Consider the following 17,993-nt stretch of genomic DNA (forward strand, 5'->3'; position numbering starts at 1 on the left):
ACCTTGTATTATTTAGATGTTTATACTCTTAGAAGACTTTGACTGGTGGTTTCTGTTCTTGTTCCTCTGCAGGCTTTGTTCAAAGCGCTGGGGCTGAATGAGAATGACTACAAGTTTGGTTTGACCAGAGTGTTCTTCCGCCCTGGGAAGGTAAGCACTGCTTTCAGCTCTCTTTCTTATGTGCATGATTGTCATACATGCCAAATTACCTTGAGTAATTCTCTTGATGTCCTGCTTCGTGGTCAGTTTGCGGAGTTTGACCAGATCATGAAGTCGGACCCGGACCACCTGGCAGAGCTGGTGAAGAAGGTCAACCAGTGGCTGGTCGTCAGCCGTTGGAAGAAGGTCCAGTGGTGCTCCCTTTCTGTCATCAAATGTACGTCAACACCCCTGACTCATACTCGCACTGAGCTGGACAACGTACTGTAGAGCAATAGCACTCCTCCTAGTTAACAATAATAATGGATTTAGTTGTTAGGGACCGATACAATGAAAAGTCCCTACATGGGCTTTGAAATGGTGGAAAAGACCAAACTAACTTCTCAAACAAAACAGCCAATATAATGAAAAGGGTTCAAATGATTTCTGCTGAGTCAGGAGTTGTTAAACTTGTCATAACTTTACATCATTTTGGCTCAAATTCTTCACAGGGCAATAGGTTGAGAAATAGTTTTTTCCTCTCCATTTAGTCGAACGCTGATTACCACACTCCGGCAGCTGTATTCCACTACCATAGTTCTTATGTTTCACATTTCTATTGCTCGAGGCAATCTTTCACACTAAAAGCAGTTCCTTGAACCATTACCCTCTGTGCCAAGTTATATTGATTTTCCCTCCCATTTAACAAAGTGCAGCACCGGCAGTGCTTATTAGGGTAAAGTATAAAATCAATGATATCACGTTGTAAGTAATAACTGTAGACTGCCTCGGCCCACCAGTTACCTGCTTTTTTCACCGTCAGGATATCCCATATCTGAGGATATATGCATTGTGATGGCTGGCCGATCTTCCATTTTATTTCCCCCCCAAAATTCAAACTTAATATCTCTATTAAGAGTTGTGTGTGGCTTTATCTCTGTGTGAATTGGCCCAATATCAAGTCAAATCAAATTTTATTGCTCACATACACATGATTAGCAGATGTTAATGCGAGTGTAGCGAAATGCTTGTGCTTCTAGTTCCGACAATGCAGCAATATCTATCAAGTAATCTAACAAATTCACAACAACTACCTTATACACCCAAATGTAAAGGGATGAATAAGAATATGTACATATAAATATATGGATGGCCGTGCGGCATAGGCAAGATGCAGTAGATGGTATAGAACAGTATATACATATGAGATGAGTAATGTAGAATATGTTGACAATACTATGTTGACTAGATTTGACAATTTATCCCCCCCAGTGAAGGAGAAGATGAAGTATCGTGCCTCTGCCCTTGTTAAGATTCAGAAGACCGTCCGCATGTGGCTCTGTAAGAAGAAACATAAGCCACGGTGGGTGTACACACACGCACGCACGCACACACATTATCTTTGTTTAAAAGTGCTTCACACTCTGTGCCTTTTGATGGCTTCTCCACATTCTGCAGTTAGAAGTTCAAATCAATCTGGAGAGCTCAGCCGTGACTCGTGGCCGTCTCTGTCACCGTATTGCATTTGGAAAATATATATTGCTTTGGTGAATGCATCCATCCGGGTGATGGCTTTTTGAATTGTTTTGTTATCATGGTATTCTGACTGTACGTGTGTATGTGCACGTGCGAGTGGGCTCACACTTACGTGTGTGTGCGTGGGCTCATACGGACACAGCGTCGACGGCATGGTGAAGGTGCGTAACCTGAAGATGCGTATGGAACGCTTCAACGAGGTGGTGGGCGCTCTGAAGGAGGGCAAGCAGGAGATGGCCCAGCAGGTCCAGGAGCTGGGGGTCTCCATCGACACCTTCATGGCCAATATCAAGGTGAGGAGGGCTCTCCTAGGCACAGATCTAGGATCAGCTTCCCCTGCCCCATTCCTAACCTTAAAGGTCCAATGCAGCTGTTTTTGTCTCAATGTCAAATCATTTCTGGCTAACAATTAAGTACATTACTGTGATTTAGTTTTCAATTAAAATGGTCAAAAATAAACAAAAATAGCTTCTTAGCAAAATTCAAGAATTTATCTAGGACTGTCTGGGAGTTGTCTGAGTGAGGATAACTGAAAACTAGCTGTTATTGGCAGAGAGGCTTTTCTTCTGATGATGTCACCAGGCAGGCTGAAATATCAGACGGTCTTTTCAAACAACTCTTATACTGAAAGGGCATTAGCATAATTGTCACAATTTCACATTATTATTTCAACCTCATAGTGTGTAAATGCATATAAAGCACAGGAAAATCATGTTTTTGGTCTGTACTAGGACTTTAACCATTAGTGGGGAAAATATAAAACGGACCCAGCGTCTATGGCAGGGATCATCAACTAGATTCAGCTGCAGAACAATTTTTTTCTTGAGTGGATGGTCAGGGGGCCGAAACATAATTACAAATAATTTGTAGACTGCAAATTGACCACAAGAAGCCCAAAGAGATATTTGCCTAAAACATAATTTCAAACCTTGCTTAATGTGTATACACATATCACTCTATTATGCGTGGGAATACTTTGCAACCGATTTCCAAAATTAAATAACTTGGAGCTGATTTGCTTGTGTTTTTACAAACTTTTATGTCTAACAATATTTTTTGGGGGAAATTGCTCAGTAAACTTCAAATAAAATCACCCACGGGCCAAATTCAGCCTGTGGGCCTCTAGTTTGGGAACACTGGTCTAGGGTCATCTTCACCCTACACCGAGGAGGCCAGGGTGACTCAGGGTGCATTCGTAAATTAGTTCTGTCTATCTGCTCTGATTTCAGATCACTCTTGTCTGAGTGTGCCAGAGAACAGAATAACTGATGAATTTACGAACGCTCAACACCCGTTGAATATGGCTGGTGTCAGTGTAAACCTTGGCAAAAAAAGCGTAATTTAATTGTTGCCAGCAGCACAGTTAGTCACCAACGCTCTGGATAACATGAGAATAGCCTAACCAGCTCTGCTCGGGTAAGAAAAATGGCCAGAGTGAGGTGTTCTCTCATTTGTCTGGAAGTAGCTTGCAAGCTAGCTAACTTTAGCCAGTTAGCTTGGGTGCTTGACTGCGTTGTGAGGTCAGAACGCTCGGATCAACCCTACTCCTCGGCCAGATCGTCCAGTATGCGCTCTGAATGCTCCGAGAGCAAAACGCTCTGAAATTACGAACGGACAATCTGACAACGCTCTGAATTTACGAGAGTGAATTTACGAACACACCCTCATATGTCTTAACTTTCTAATCTAATCCCGCTGATCACATCACATCGCATCTCTCTCTAATCTCATTTCATCTCCCTGTCATCTCGTCAGGAAGCCATTTCCTGGGGTTGTTTTGATCTGTAATCCTTTAATATGGCTAAATATGGTAAGGGTTCTCCCCTCTATTCTTCTGCTATAAACACCAGTCTGTATATGGTAAGGGATTTGTATTGATTATGGATCCCCATTAGCAGCTACTCTTCCTGGGATCCGGCAAAACTAAGGCAGTTATACAATTTTTATAAAACATTATAATACATTCATAACCGATTTCACATCACTCTAAGTGTGTGCCCACAGGCCCCTACTCCACTACCACATATCTACAGCACAAAATCTCTCTGTGTGTGTGTGTAGTGCTTATGTTATCATGTGTGTTTGTTGCTTTACAGTCCCCGCTGTGCCATAAGGTGTATTTTTATCTGGTTTTTAAATCTGATTCTACTGCTTGCATCAGTTATCTGATGTGGAATAGAATTCCAAGTAGTCATGGCTCTATGTAGTACAGTGCGCTTCCCATAGTCTGCTATGGACTTGGGGACTGTGAAGAGACCTCTGGTGGCATGTGGTTCAAATTATTTCTCAAATGAGTTGCCAAACTTTACATCATTTTGGCTGTATTTCGTCAGGGAAAGAGGTTGAGAAATACTGTGTTTTTCCCGTTTAATCGAACCCTCCCCTCTCCCTGTGCTAGAAACACCAGTCTCCACTCGGGAGACTAGATGACAGGCATCCGAGCAGAACATTTTTCACATGAGCAAATGTCTAGTCTCCTCTCTTTCTCTCCCTCGCTCCCTAGTTCAGTCACCTCTGTGTGTCTGCCCGACCCTGCGCTCCTCTGTTAGCCCATTGGCATCTGCTCTGTGTTCACCAGCGCCCGATGCTATTCCTAGTACATTATGACGCACCTAGTGTTGCATCGCTAAGGGCCTAGCGTAGCATCGCTAAGGGCCTAGCGTAGCATCGCTAAGGGCCTAGCGTAGCATCGCTAAGGGCCTAGCGTAGCATCGCTAAGGGCCTAGCGTAGCATCGCTAAGGGCCTAGCGTAGCATCGCTAGCTGAATTATACAATAGTCATAAACAAGTCAGCTTGTCATTTCCCATTGTGGTGTCTGTCTGAACCACGTCAGGGAAATCAATCCACCCTATACCCCCCACCGACAGACAGGGTGTGACTCCGAGGTGACCAGGGCAGCAGTGGTAGCAGTGGTGGTGGTGCTCTCTGTCGATGTCTCTCTGGTTAGCTTATTGAATAGATCGTGAGGGTGTCACAACCCTAAACAGACAAGGGGATTTCTGCCAGGCCCACTGCAGAGGGATGCCCCTCTCACTTCCTGGAATCGGACAGTTTTAATTACACCACTTATATAGGAAACAAGGATTAAATGAGAAAAAGTTCAATTAAATGAGATTCTGGGATATTGGGAATTGGATGTTACTTTTAGCATATTCCCCATACACTGAAAAGACTCTCATATGCCTGTGTTAAAGTCGGTGCGCTCCTGTGTCTGCAGCAGTGCTAATGGGGATGGTAGTAGCACATATTGGGGAATCATAACCAACGATTAACAAAGTTTAGTCTACGAAGGCATATGTTGTCTACATTGTATTCAGACCCCTTGACATTTTTAACATTTTGTTACGTTACAGCCTTATTCTAAAATTGATTAAATAGTTTTTTTCCATCAATCTACACACAATACCTGATAATGACAAGGCAAAAACAGATTTTTAGAAATGTAAAATTATTATTTTTTTAAATATCATATTTACTTAAGTATTCAGACCCTTTACTCAGTACTTTGTTGAAGCACCTTTGGCAGTGATTACAGTCTCGAGTTTTCTTGGGTATGACGCTATAAGCTTGGCACACATGTATTTGGGGAGTTTCTCCCATTTATTCTCTGCAGATCCTCTCAAGCTCTGTCAGGTTGGATGGGGAGCATCACTGCACAGCTATTTTCAGGACTCTCCAGAAATGTTAGATCGGGTACAAGTCCAGGCTCTGGCTGGGCCACTCGAGGACATTCAGAGACTTGTCCCGAAGCCACTCCTGCGTTGTCTTGGCTGTTTGCTTAGGGTTGTTGTCCTGTTGGAAGGTGAACCATCACCCCAGTCTGAGGTTCTGGCCAAAGAGTTCAATCTTGGTTTCATCAGACCAGAGAATCTTGTTTCACATGTTCTGAAAGTCCTTTAGGTGCCTTTTTGCAAACTCCAAGCGAGCTGTCATGTGCCTTTTACTGAGGATTTTTTATTTAATCCATTTTAGAATAAGGCTGTAACGTAACAAAATGTGGAAAAAGTAAACTGGTCTGAATACTTTCAAAATGCACTGTATATGTTTATAATATTAACCATGACATACTGTATGACAGACAAGTACAAATAATTCAGGTTTTAGCCTATTGTTTTTTGTTGTTGTAATAGGCCTATGACACCACTCCTATGACCTTTGACCTATGCCCCCTCCTACAGGCCACAGTGATGACCCGAAAGGAGATTGACCAGGAGTACCAGGGGCTGGTGAAGAGCTCGGAGCAGCTACTCTCCTCCATGCAGAAGAAGAAGCAGGAGGAAGACGAGATGGAAAGGCTGCGGCGCATCGAAGAGGAGATGGAAAGAGAGAGGAAGAGGAGGGAGGAGGACGACCAGCAACGGCAGCAGGAGGAGAACGACAGAAAGAAGTAAGGGGGCGATCGAAACATAAATGGGCTAGCACTGGGGTGGGCTATTTCGGTAGTGGAGGGCTTTTGGATCTAGTGTGTTAGTGCAGGGCCAGAATAAAAGCCTGCACAGGTGCACCAAAGCAGCACTTCATGTTTTGGTTGAAGCCATTGGCATGATGACCTCTCAATTTTAAAGAAACCCCCAACCGGATATGTCCAGAGTTGATGCTATGAGACTGAGCTTGTACATGGTTCATGGTTTGATGATGTCATTGAGAATATTGATCAGGCAGGATGCATGTCCATCTGTGATCTAAAGTAACATGGTGCTTTGCCGTATAAGAGCATTAACCACGTCTGTCGTCCCTGCTCCCTCTCATTAGGAAATCGGAGATGGAGCATAAGAGGAAGCAGGAGGAGGAGGAGAGGAAGAGGAGGGAGGAAGAAAAGAAGATTATGCAGGTTTGTGACCCTACTGAAGGTCCCTTTTTGTGGAAAATGAGAGCTTTGTTACCCTTCTCCTCCTACAAGACACTCCAAACACTGCCCACTTTATCATATATTGACCCTTTTGCCTGATAGTAGACTGTGGTCTCTTACTATGGAGCAGCCTGTAGTCTCTTACCATGGAGCAGCCTGTAGTCTCTTACCATGGAGCAGCCTGTAGTCTCTTACCATGGAGCAGCCTGTAGTCTCTTACCATGGAGCAGCCTGTAGTCTCTTACCATGGAGCAGCCTGTAGTCTCTTACCATGGAGCAGCCTGTAGTCTCTTACCATGGAGCAGCCTGTAGTCTCTTACCATGGAGCAGCATGTAGTCTCTTACCATGGAGCAGCATGTAGTCTCTTACTATGGAGCAGCCTGTAGTCTCTTACCATGGAGCAGCCTGTAGTCTCGTACCATGGAGCAGCCTGTAGTCTCTTACCATGGAGCAGCCTGTAGTCTCTTACCATGGAGCAGCCTGTAGTCTCTTACCATGGAGCAGCCTGTAGTCTCTTACCATGGAGCAGCCTGTAGTCTCTTACCATGGAGCAGCCTGTAGTCTCTTACCATGGAGCAGCCTGTAGTCTCTTACTATAGAGCAGCAATGGATTGATTTCTTACCAGTCATGTTTGTTATACTGATATCTCTACAAATGTAATCTGTATATATGTAAGTATATTTTTTTCTTCAACCTAATAAGATATATGCATGCCATTTAGCAGACACTTTTATCCAAAGTGACTTAGTCATGAGAATCGAACCCACAACCCTGGCTTTGCAAGCACAATGATCTACCAACTGAGCTACAATACTGTTCCCGCTGAGTGAAAGTCATTTGCTCCCCCGTCTCACAGGGAGACTGCCAGGGTCTTGGCATTCGTCAGATTCCCTAGTGGGTCATCCCTTGATCACTCCTGTTGACTTTCTCCTTCCCAGACCTACCCTGCTCCCTCTAGACTGAGTCCTCTGCTTTCCACATTGCCCTCCATTACCATTTGCCAGTTTGCTTATTTTCTTCTCCAGTTTGCTTATTTTCTTCTCTCCTACCCTGTATTCCCCCTCCTGTCCTCTCCTACCCTGTATTCCCCCTCCTGACCTCTTCTGCCCTGTATTACCCCTCCTGTCCTCTTCTGCCCTGTATTCTCTCTCATGTTCTCTTCTGCCCTGTATTCCCCCTCCTGTCCTCTTCTGCCCTGTATTCCCCCTCATGTTCTCTTCTGCCCTGTATTCCCCCTCCTGTCCTCTTCTGCCCTGTATTCCCCCTCCTGTCCTCTTCTGCCCTGTATTCCCTCTCCCGACCTCTTCTGCCCTGTATTCCCCCTCCCGACCTCTTCTGCCCTGTATTCCCCCTCCTGTCCTCTTCTGCCCTGTATTCCCCCTCCTGTCCTCTTCTGCCCTGTATTCCCCCTCCTGTCCTCTTCTGCCCTGTATTCCCCCTCCTGTCCTCTTCTGCCCTGTATTACCCCTCCTGTCCTCTTCTGCCCTGTATTCTCTCTCATGTTCTCTTCTGCCCTGTATTCCCCCTCCTGTCCTCTTCTGCCCTGTATTCCCCCTCCTGTCCTCTTCTGCCCTGTATTCTCCCTCATGTTTTCTTCTGCCCTGTATTCTCCCTCATGTTCTCTTCTGCCCTGTATTCTCCCTCATGTTCTCTTCTGCCCTGTATTCCCCCTCCTGTCCTCTTCTGCCCTGTATTCCCCCTCCTGTCCTCTTCTACCCTGTATTCCCCCTCCTGTCCTCTTCTGCCCTGTATTACCCTTCTTGTCCTCTCCTACCCTGTATTCCTCCTCCTGTCCTCTTCTGCCCTGTATTCCCCCTCCTGTCCTCTTCTACCCTGTATTACCCCTCCCGACCTCTTCTGCCCTGTATTCTCCCTCCTGACCTCTTCTGCCCTGTATTACCCTTCTTGTCCTCTCCTACCCTGTATTCCTCCTCCTGTCCTCTTCTGCCCTGTATTCCCCCTCCTGTCCTCTCCTACCCTGTATTCCCCCTCCTGTTCTCTTCTGCCCTGTATTCCCCCTCCTCTTCTGCCCTGTATTCCCCCTCCTGTCCTCTTCTACCCTGTATTCCCCCTCCTCTTCTGCCCTGTATTCCCCTCCTGTCCTCTTCTGCCCTGTATTCTCCCTCATGTTCTCTTCTGCCCTGTATTCTCCCTCATGTTCTCTTCTGCCCTGTATTCCCCCTCCTGTCCTCTTCTGCCCTGTATTCCTCCTCCTGTCCTCTCCTACCCTGTATTACCCCTCCTGTCCTCGTCTGCCCTGTATTCCCCCTCCCGACCTCTTCTGCCCTGTATTCCCCCTCCTGTCCTCTTCTGCCCTGTATTCCCCCTCCCGACCTCTTCTGCCCTGTATTCCCCCTCCTGTCCTCTTCTGCCCTGTATTCCTCCTCCTGTCCTCTCCTACCCTGTATTACCCCTCCTGTCCTCTTCTGCCCTGTATTCCCCCTCCCGACCTCTTCTGCCCTGTATTCCCCCTCCTGTCCTCTTCTGCCCTGTATTCCCCCTCCTGTCCTCTTCTGCCCTGTATTCCTCCTCCTGTCCTCTTCTGCCCTGTATTCCTCCTCCTGTCCTCTTCTGCCCTGTATTCCTCCTCCTGTCCTCTTCTGCCCTGTATTCCTCCTCCTGTCCTCTTCTGCCCTGTATTCCCCCTCCTGTCCTCTTCTGCCCTGTATTCCCCCTCCTGTCCTCTTCTGCCCTGTATTCCTCCTCCTGTCCTCTTCTGCCCTGTATTCCTCCTCCTGTCCTCTTCTGCCCTGTATTCCCCCTCCTGTCCTCTTCTGCCCTGTATTCCCATTCTCTACTTTTCTCTTCCTCTGGCCCTCTTCCTACCTTCATCCCCCTTTTCTTCTGTCTTGTATTGCCATATGCTGTTCCCTCTTTCTCTCCTCTGCCCTCTATTCCCAGCCTCTGGCCCCCTTTTCCCCCTCTCTTTTTTCCCTTTTCCTCTCATTCTTCTTCTGTTCTCAACTCTCCATCTCCATCATTCCTTTTCCTTCCTCATTTATCAATTTTTTTTAACACGGGACACCGATCCCGTGTTAAAACATTGTGTTTCCCTCTCAATCACACTTTGTTTTTATAGGAAAACCACTAAATTTGATTTTCTAAGTTAACAACAATGCTTAAACCACATCAGGAGACCACTTTTGACATCTGAGAGAAAAATGTATTTTTGGTGGAAACAAAGTACAGGAGGATGGCTGGGCAGTGGTCCGAAAGGGGGCTTGGCCCCCCATCCGGAAGTTGGAGAATGCGTTTTTCAAAACCTGAAACAACTTTTCCAGAGCCATAATCATTATGCTGTATCTTCCTTTTTTTAAATAAACTAAATGTGCTTCTATGCATCTCTGTAAAATCTGGGTAAAAGATTGAAAGGAATGTGAGTGTTACTAACTACATATAGTAATTGCTTGCTTTTCTAAAGTCTACCAACCTTGCCAGCAGGTATGCCAACTAAAATAGTTAAATAATCTAGCTACTCTGACTTGATTGATAGCCTGAAATGGCTTCTTGGTAGCTAGTTATGAGGTTGGGAGATACAATATATATACAAAAATATGTGGACACCCCTTCAAATTAGTGGATTCGGCTATTTCAGTCACACCTGTTGCTGACAGGTGTATAAAATTGAGCACACAGCCATGCAATCTACATAGACAAACATTGGCAGTAGAATGGCCTTACTGAAGAGCTCAGTGACTTTCAACGTGGCATCCTTTCCAACAAGTCAGTTCATCAAATTTCTGCCCTCCTAGAGCAGCCCCGGTCAACTGTAAGTGCTGTTATTGTGAAGTGGAAATGTCTAGGAGCAAAATCAACTCAGCTGCGAAGTGGTAGAACACACAAGCTCACAAAATGTGTCCGCTGAAGCGTGTAGCGAGTAAAAATCGTTTGTCAGTTGCAACACTCACTACCGAGTTCCAAACTGCCTCTGGAAGCAACATCAGCACAATAACTGTTCGTCAGCAGCTTCATGAAATGGGTTTCCATGGCCGAGCAGCCACACAAGCCTAAGATCATCATGTGCAATGCTAAGCGTCGGCTGGAGTAGTGTAAAGCTCGCCGCCATTGGACTCTGGAGCACTGGAAACGCGTTCTCTGGAGTGATGAATCACGCTTCACAATCTGGCAGTCCGATGTACGAATCTGGGTTTGGCAGAGCCAGGAGAAAACTACCTGCCTGGATGCGTAGTGCCAACTGTAAAGTTTAGTGGAGGAAGAATAATACTCTGGGCCTGTTTAACATAGTTCAGGCTAGGCCCCTTAGTTCCAGTGAAGGGAAATCTTAACGTTACAGCATGCAATGACATTCTAGACGATTCTGTGCTTGCAACTTTGTGGAAACAGTTTGGGGAAGACCCTTTGCTGTTTCAGCATGACAATGCCCTTGGGCACAAATCGAGGTCCATACAGAAATGGTTTGTCAAGATCGGTGTGTAAAAACTTGACTGGCCTACGCCGACTGCTTGCCAGGCCTAATTGCCCAACATCAGTGCCCGACCTCACTAATGCTATGGGCAAAACTCCTCACCACGAGACGAGAGTCACTCACTTTAAAGTCACTGTCTGGCAATGCCCAACATCCTAGAAATCCTTTGGTTTACTTGTCCCAATTCGTTACCATGGATATATAACCATGTTGCATGATTTCTGAATGGCAAAGGGATATAGGAGATCAACTTTATTCAGTCTATATTAAGTCAGTTAGGCACATTTTATAAACTAGTCAACTCTTGCTGTTCAGTTGTCAATCAAAGCACAGTAAATGGCCTACTATGCGCCACGACTCTGTGTGGTTGGCTATGTGAAACACTCAAAAGAAAATGTATGTATCAGAAAACAATATTTAGGCCAAGTTGTGGATTTCCTCGTTACCACTTAGGGTGAATTCGGAAGTAAGTGGGGCACTTTTTGCATTTCCGTCTTCTGTAACCTCTTTCAACATCTATCCAACATATTAGCCCAACACATTATACATTTCTGAAATCCTCAAGATGTTTCCTAATTACACAAAAAGGACAAATGTTGATATCATATTCACAGCATGCATGACACACCCAATTGTGTACACTGAGCCAAAACCATATTTTCATTTCGCATTAGGTCTACAGGAAAAGCAAGTTAAATATTATAGTTCTGCTTGCTGCAGGATAACAGTTCTACAAGAAACAGAGGCCTGCCTAGTCTAAGTACACTGGATCTCTTTCATCCATTGGAAATGACTATAAGACTGTCCTACTTTAGCTAGCTATGGTTGATAAAGCGGGACAAAAAATATATAACTTTTTAACATAATATTGGCAACTTTTTATTTATTTTGATGCACCAGTACATGGTATTTACATCACAGTTTTGCACAGTGCATTATTTATCAAATCAAATGTATTTATATAGCCCTTCTTACATCAGCTGATATCAGCTGAAGCCCAGCCTAAAACCCCAAACAGCAAGTAATGCAGGTGTAGAAGCACGGTGGCTAGGAAAAACTCCCTAGAAAGGCCAAAACCTTGGAAGAAACCTAGAGAGGAACCAGGCTATGAGGGATGGCCAGTCCTCTTCTGGCTGTGCTGGGTGGAGATTATAACAGAACATGGCCAAGATGTTCAAATGTTCATAAATGACCAGCATGGTCAAATAATAATAATAATTACAATAGTTGTCGAGGGTGCAACAAGTCAGCACCTTGAGTAAATATCAGTTGGCTTTTCATAGCCGATCATTGAGAGTATCTCTACCGCTCCTGCTGTCTCTAGAGAGTTGAAAACAGCAGATCTGGGACAGGTAGCAAGTCCGGTGAACAGGTCAGGGTTCCATATCCGCAGGCAGAACAGTTGAAACTGGAGCAGCAGCATGGCCAGGTGGATTGGGGACAGCAAGGAGTCATCATGCCAGGTAGTCCTGAGGCATGGTCGTAGGGCTCAGGTCCTCCTCCGAGAGAGAGAGAATTAGAGAGAGCATACTTAAATTCACACAGGACACCGGATAAGACGAGAAATACTCCAGATATAACAGACTGACCCTAGCCCCCCGACACATAAACTACAGCAGCATAAATACTGGAGGCTGAGCCAGGAGGGGTCAGGAGACACTGCGGCCCCGTCCGATGATATGGCCGTTTTATGACCGTTTATGACCGTTTTATAACCTTAACGTCAAAATAGAAAAAAGTATTCTTCGCAGGGTGAGCTCCCCGTTGGAAGCTTGCTCTGCCCCCCTCAATGTCACACGAGTGAAGTGATATGATTTTGATCATGTGGTTCCTCTGCAAGGGCTTAGTGACAATAGTTTTGATTTTCACTTGTTAGACCAAGGAATAAACACGGATTAAGCTTTCCCAGTTTTTATATGATGGCCCACTTTTTTCTGAATTCAGCTATGTTACATGGGATGTGCTAATCCACAAGCATCATGCTCTCCCCCTCCTCCGTGTAAAGAAATTAGACTGCAACCAGAGATCTGTATGACGAGATGCTAATGTCTCCACACTAACAATGGGAGTCGTTGTCCCAAAGGCGGGAAGGCAGGCGACAATTTTGGGTCCAAAATAAGGGTCCAAAATTAGCCATCCCTTCAAATGACGCAATGTCAGTCGCACTCCATACTGCTTTTTCCCACCTGGACAAAAGGAACACCTATGTGAGAATGCTGTTCATTGACTACAGCTTAGCGTTCAACACCATAGTGCCCTCAAAGCTCATCACTAAGCTAAGGATCCTGAGACTAAACATCTCCATCTGCAACTGGATCCTGGTCTTCCTGACGAGCCGCCCCCAGGTGGTAAGGGTAGGCAACAACACATCTGCTACGCTGATCGTCAACACTGGGGCCCCTCAGGGGTGCGTGCTCACTCCCCTCCTGTACTCCCTGTTCACCCACGACTGTGTGGCCAAGCACAACTTCAACACCATCAATAAGTTTGCAGATTACACAACAGTGGTAGGCCTGATCACCGACAACAATGAGACAGCCTATAGGGAGGAGGTCAGAGACCTGGCAGTGTGGTGCCAGGACAACAACCTCTCCCTTAATGTGAGGAAGACAAAGGATCTGACCATGGACTATAGGAAAAGGCGAGCCGAACAAGCCCCCATTAACATTGACGGGGCTGTAGTGGAGCGGGTCGAGAGTTTCAAGTTCCTTGGTGTCCACATCGCCAACAAACTATCATGGTCCAAACATACCAAGACAGTTGTGAAGAGAGCACGACAACAACTTTCCACCCTCAAGAGACTGAAAAGATTTTGCATGGGTCCCCAGATCCACAAAACATAATACAGCTTCACCATTTAGAGCATCCTGACCGGTTGCATCACCGCCTGGTATGGCAACTGCTCGTCATCTGACCGTAAGGCGCTACGGAGGGTAGTGCGTACGGCCCATTAAATCAATGGTCACCCAAGTCATAGGCAAGCAGTACCGGAACGCCAAGTCTAGGACCACAAAAGGCTCCTTAACAGCTTCAGCCATAAAACGACTGAACAATTAATCAAAGGTCATACTGCCTATTTACATCCCCCCCCTTTTGTTTTTACACTGCTGCTACTCGCTGTTTATTATCTATGCATAGTCACTATGCTTTACCCCCGCACGTTGACTCGGTACCGGTACCCCCTGTATATAGCCTCGTTATTGTAATGTAATTTTCTTGTGTTATTTTTAGATTATTTATTTTTTACATTAGTTAGTAAATATTTTCTTAACTCTATTTCTTGAACTGCATTGTTGGTTAAGGGTTTGTAAGTAAGCATTTCACGGTAAGGTATTCGGCGCATGTGACAAATACAATTTCATTTGGAGCCTATCCTATCAACAGATCGCTCGAAGATGCATATCGTTCATTATAGCGAGAGCGGGCACGACGGACTAACCAATTAAAACTTTTAAATGAAAAGTAGCCTAGTTACTGTAATATTAAGTGGAAAATGTATCTCTCTCGCTCTCTCTCTCGCCAGTTTTTTCTATTTTCTTGCTCTACTGTTCTCTCGTCCCTACAATCCTGTTCTCTCCCTCTCAACCCACCAGCCCTCCCTTTTTTTCCTGGAATCATGTTTTTCTTTAACTAGGCAAGTCAGTGAATAACAAATTCTTATTTACAATGACGGCCACATCCGGACGATGCTTGGCCAATTGTGCGCCGCCCTATGGGACTTCCAATCATGGCCAGTTGTGATACAGCCTGGATTCGAACCAGGGTGTCTGTAGTGACGCCTCTAGCATTGAGATGCAGTGCCTTAGACTGCTGGAGCCCCTCAACCCACCAGCCCTTCCTTTTTCCCTGCCCTCCTATTCTTTCCCTCTCCACCCCCTTTTGCGTCTTCCTCTACCCTCCTATTATCGCCTTGGTGATTCTCTCCTGGAGATCACCACCACTACACTGTCTCTACCAGGGGTAAAGGCCCAGGCCTGATAAAAGCTCTCCTGCTAGTCTAGGAGTCCTAGGAGTACTGACGCTAGGTCAATGAATGCACCTCAAGCAGAAGCACTCACGTCTGCTCTTTTCAGCTCAACCCAGCCCAGCATTGATATTCACATATATGTTGCTTTTAGCGGTCCGTTTCACACACAAAGCTTTCATCAGTTATGAGTTTCTGAAGCCTCTCTCTTAGGTCCACAAGAGCCTTAGCTCAACCTACCTCAAAGGTTTCCTCTGCAACTTCTCAGAATTTGTCTAGAACAGCAAAAATCAGTTTCTCCCTCTCCAGCTTTCTTTGCTGCCTACCTAGACAGCCCTCCGATAAACAGCGAGCCATTAAACAGCCCTCCGATAAACAGCGAGCCATTAAACAGCCCTCCGATAAACAGCGAGCCATTAAACAGCCCTCCGATAAACAGCGAGCCATTAAACAGCCCTCCGATAAACAGCCCTCCAACTTCCTCATAACGTCTTAAGAGTTCCCACTGACCTTTAGTCTCTGATTAAGTTGCTTTTGCGGTTGTCTGCTGAGTGCTCTTCTGTCTGCTGGGTGCTCTTCTGTCTGCTGGGTGCTCTTCTGTCTGCTGGGTGCTCTTCTGTCTGCTGGGTGCTCTTCTGTCTGCTGGGTGCTCTTCTGTCTGCTGGGTGCTCTTCTGTCTGCTGGGTGCTCTTCTGTCTGCTGGGTGCACTTCTGTCTGCTGGGTGCACTTCTGTCTGCTGGGTGCACTTCTGTCTGCTGGGTGCACTTCTGCGTCGTCTAGATGCGAAATCACAGGGAGAGACTCATTAGCAACTGCTACAACCAGGATAATATATCTAATCAGGCCTTACCACACAGCAGGCCATGTTATTGTTCTCCTCCTGCCACTCAGGGCTAATCGAGGCTCCATCGCTCCCCAGGACAGAGACTGATGGGGTAGAGTTGGCCCAGCACAGCCCCTGGCCCTGCTCTAATATCTGGCTACAGAGGTCTCTGAATTTCTCCCCTGAAAAGTGTGAGAAGAACAACATCCCCGAGTTGTGTTTACTGGCTGTGTTTGAAGATTCTAAAGTGGCGTGTTCGGTCAATCACTATGAAAATGTGAATCTATGGCATTTAATAAATACTCTTCCTAACTTTTTAAATTTCAACTTTTTGAAAGTCGAGGCCTAGTGATAATGATAGTCTATTCTTTGCTCTAGTGATGCTTCACATCAATAACGGTTTTCATATAGGGATTGTATGCCCTGTAGATGAACGACTCCTGATGATGCGATGGGGATGTTGAGAAGTATGATGCAGTGACGATGATGAACGTGTGTTTGTGTTCAGGCGGAGATGGACATCCAGATAGCGCTGGAGCGGGAGGAGGACGTCCAGCGATCGGCCTTGTTGGAGCAGGAGAGGAGAGACAGAGAGCTGGCCATGAGGATCGCCCAGAGCGAAGCCGATCTCATCAACGACGAGGCCCAGATGGACCCCATTCTTCGCAGGTACACATATAGATGGACAGACAAGTGGGTATTTCTGTATGTTAGTATGATTATATTTTCATGTGTCAATACTCAAGCCCTAGATTAGGTTTTTACAGGGCCTCACCAAGGTTGTTGTTTAACCCAGAAATGTTTTAATAGGAGCTGAAAGGATTCAACACGTCAAATAAAAATAGCTGTTGTATTTCTTAGGTCCATAAGGAGACTACGCCTGTCCACTGCATGCATGTGTAACCTCTTTTCTCCTCCTCTTGTTCTCCACTCTCCCAGCAATGGGTCTTTCGCAGGTCTCTATCCAAACACAGTGAGAGTCATGTAAGACATTAGCCAACAGCTTAGCCTCCTGCTTCCTTCCAGTAACCTAACACAACCCATTAATCCTTCATTTCAACCTCATCTAATCTTTCATCAACCTAGATCCAGGATTATACCAATCCATGCAAAGCCATCATAAACAATACGCTAATTATCTAATTCTTCACATTGGATAGAACCAAATTACACTGCGTTCCAGTCATGATTCAATCCGCCATTGTGTTCCCCGCCCAGGGCATGAATCAACAGGGCCAGGGGATAAGCACGTCTGATAATTAGCCTGTCGCAAACATATGACCATGACCACTGCGTGCCAAATCTAAACAGGAATGTATAATAGGTCATTCCAATCAGCTTCTGATGTTTTTTCTGTTGCCCCAGTCTAATCATACCATATCCTCTGGTTGCATGCTGATGGTTTTTCTGTTGCCCCAGTCTAATCATACCATATCCTCTGGTAGCAGTGCTGATGGTTTTTCTGTTGCCCCAGTCTAATCATACCATATCCTCTGGTAGCAGTGCTGAAGGTTTTTCTGTTGCCCCAGTCTAATCATACCATATCCTCTGGTAGCAGTGCTGATGGACATCAACATCTCCAGGCATTCACAATGTATATTCTATGGCTTTTTTCATACATTGTATTTGTTCTTATTGACATGGAAAATATGTATTTTCAATTCCTATTTTATCTTTGATAGCTAGCTTTGCACAATTACTTGAACAAACACACAATGCGCATTCCCCTCTGTAAACTAATCAACTACACAGTTGAGATGTACTGTAGAACTAACTCCTAACCACCGTTGGTGACAGGACTTAATAACTAGTTAGTACTCGGTCTTAACACTCCAGTAATGATATCAGTAGCACCTACGGTCATAGAGATGATAGGTTTAGTCATGGTTAGTTACAGTTGGAACAGAGTAGTATCTGTGTTTCCTGAACACCTGGCCTACAGGTTACCTGTTCGCTCATCAGGTGACTTCTTCACGACTGCTCACTGAGGGATACAGTTAAGCATCTTCCACCGCTCACAGGTGTCAACACAGTGTGAGACTGTCACAACACGCGCTGACATCACATATCAGATGGCTGCGCACACAGCTCTTAGTGGAAGCCTCCCTGGTCTCCGTGACTAATAGGGAATACTATTACAGATACAGGTGAAACACCAACATAGTGTATTTTAATAGGGCGAACAGCTTCAATGTGCCTTGTTATACAAGTGTCTAGAACTCTTTTGGAGGGATGCGACACCAAGATATGTTG

At 45.5% G+C, this 17,993-nt stretch overlaps 1 protein-coding gene across 2 annotated transcripts in view; it reads left to right on the top strand.

Annotated features, from left to right (window-relative positions):
• The window catches only part of LOC115172840 (unconventional myosin-VI), a 106,976-nt gene that overhangs the window by 75,651 nt on the left and 13,332 nt on the right, over positions 1-17,993 (top strand). Inside the window, exons 22-28 of one of the 2 annotated variants that reach the window (XM_029730638.1) lie at positions 73-150; positions 247-376; positions 1,411-1,501; positions 1,817-1,967; positions 5,854-6,062; positions 6,428-6,506; positions 16,249-16,433. In XM_029730638.1, the coding sequence (XP_029586498.1) occupies positions 73-150; positions 247-376; positions 1,411-1,501; positions 1,817-1,967; positions 5,854-6,062; positions 6,428-6,506; positions 16,249-16,433 (923 nt within the window). The remainder of the gene's footprint in view (positions 1-72; positions 151-246; positions 377-1,410; positions 1,502-1,816; positions 1,968-5,853; positions 6,063-6,427; positions 6,507-16,248; positions 16,434-17,993) is intronic. The other variant, XM_029730639.1, reaches the window with a different exon arrangement.

Source organism: Salmo trutta, chromosome 33, assembly GCF_901001165.1.
Source record: "Salmo trutta chromosome 33, fSalTru1.1, whole genome shotgun sequence".
Taxonomy (NCBI): domain Eukaryota; kingdom Metazoa; phylum Chordata; class Actinopteri; order Salmoniformes; family Salmonidae; genus Salmo; species Salmo trutta.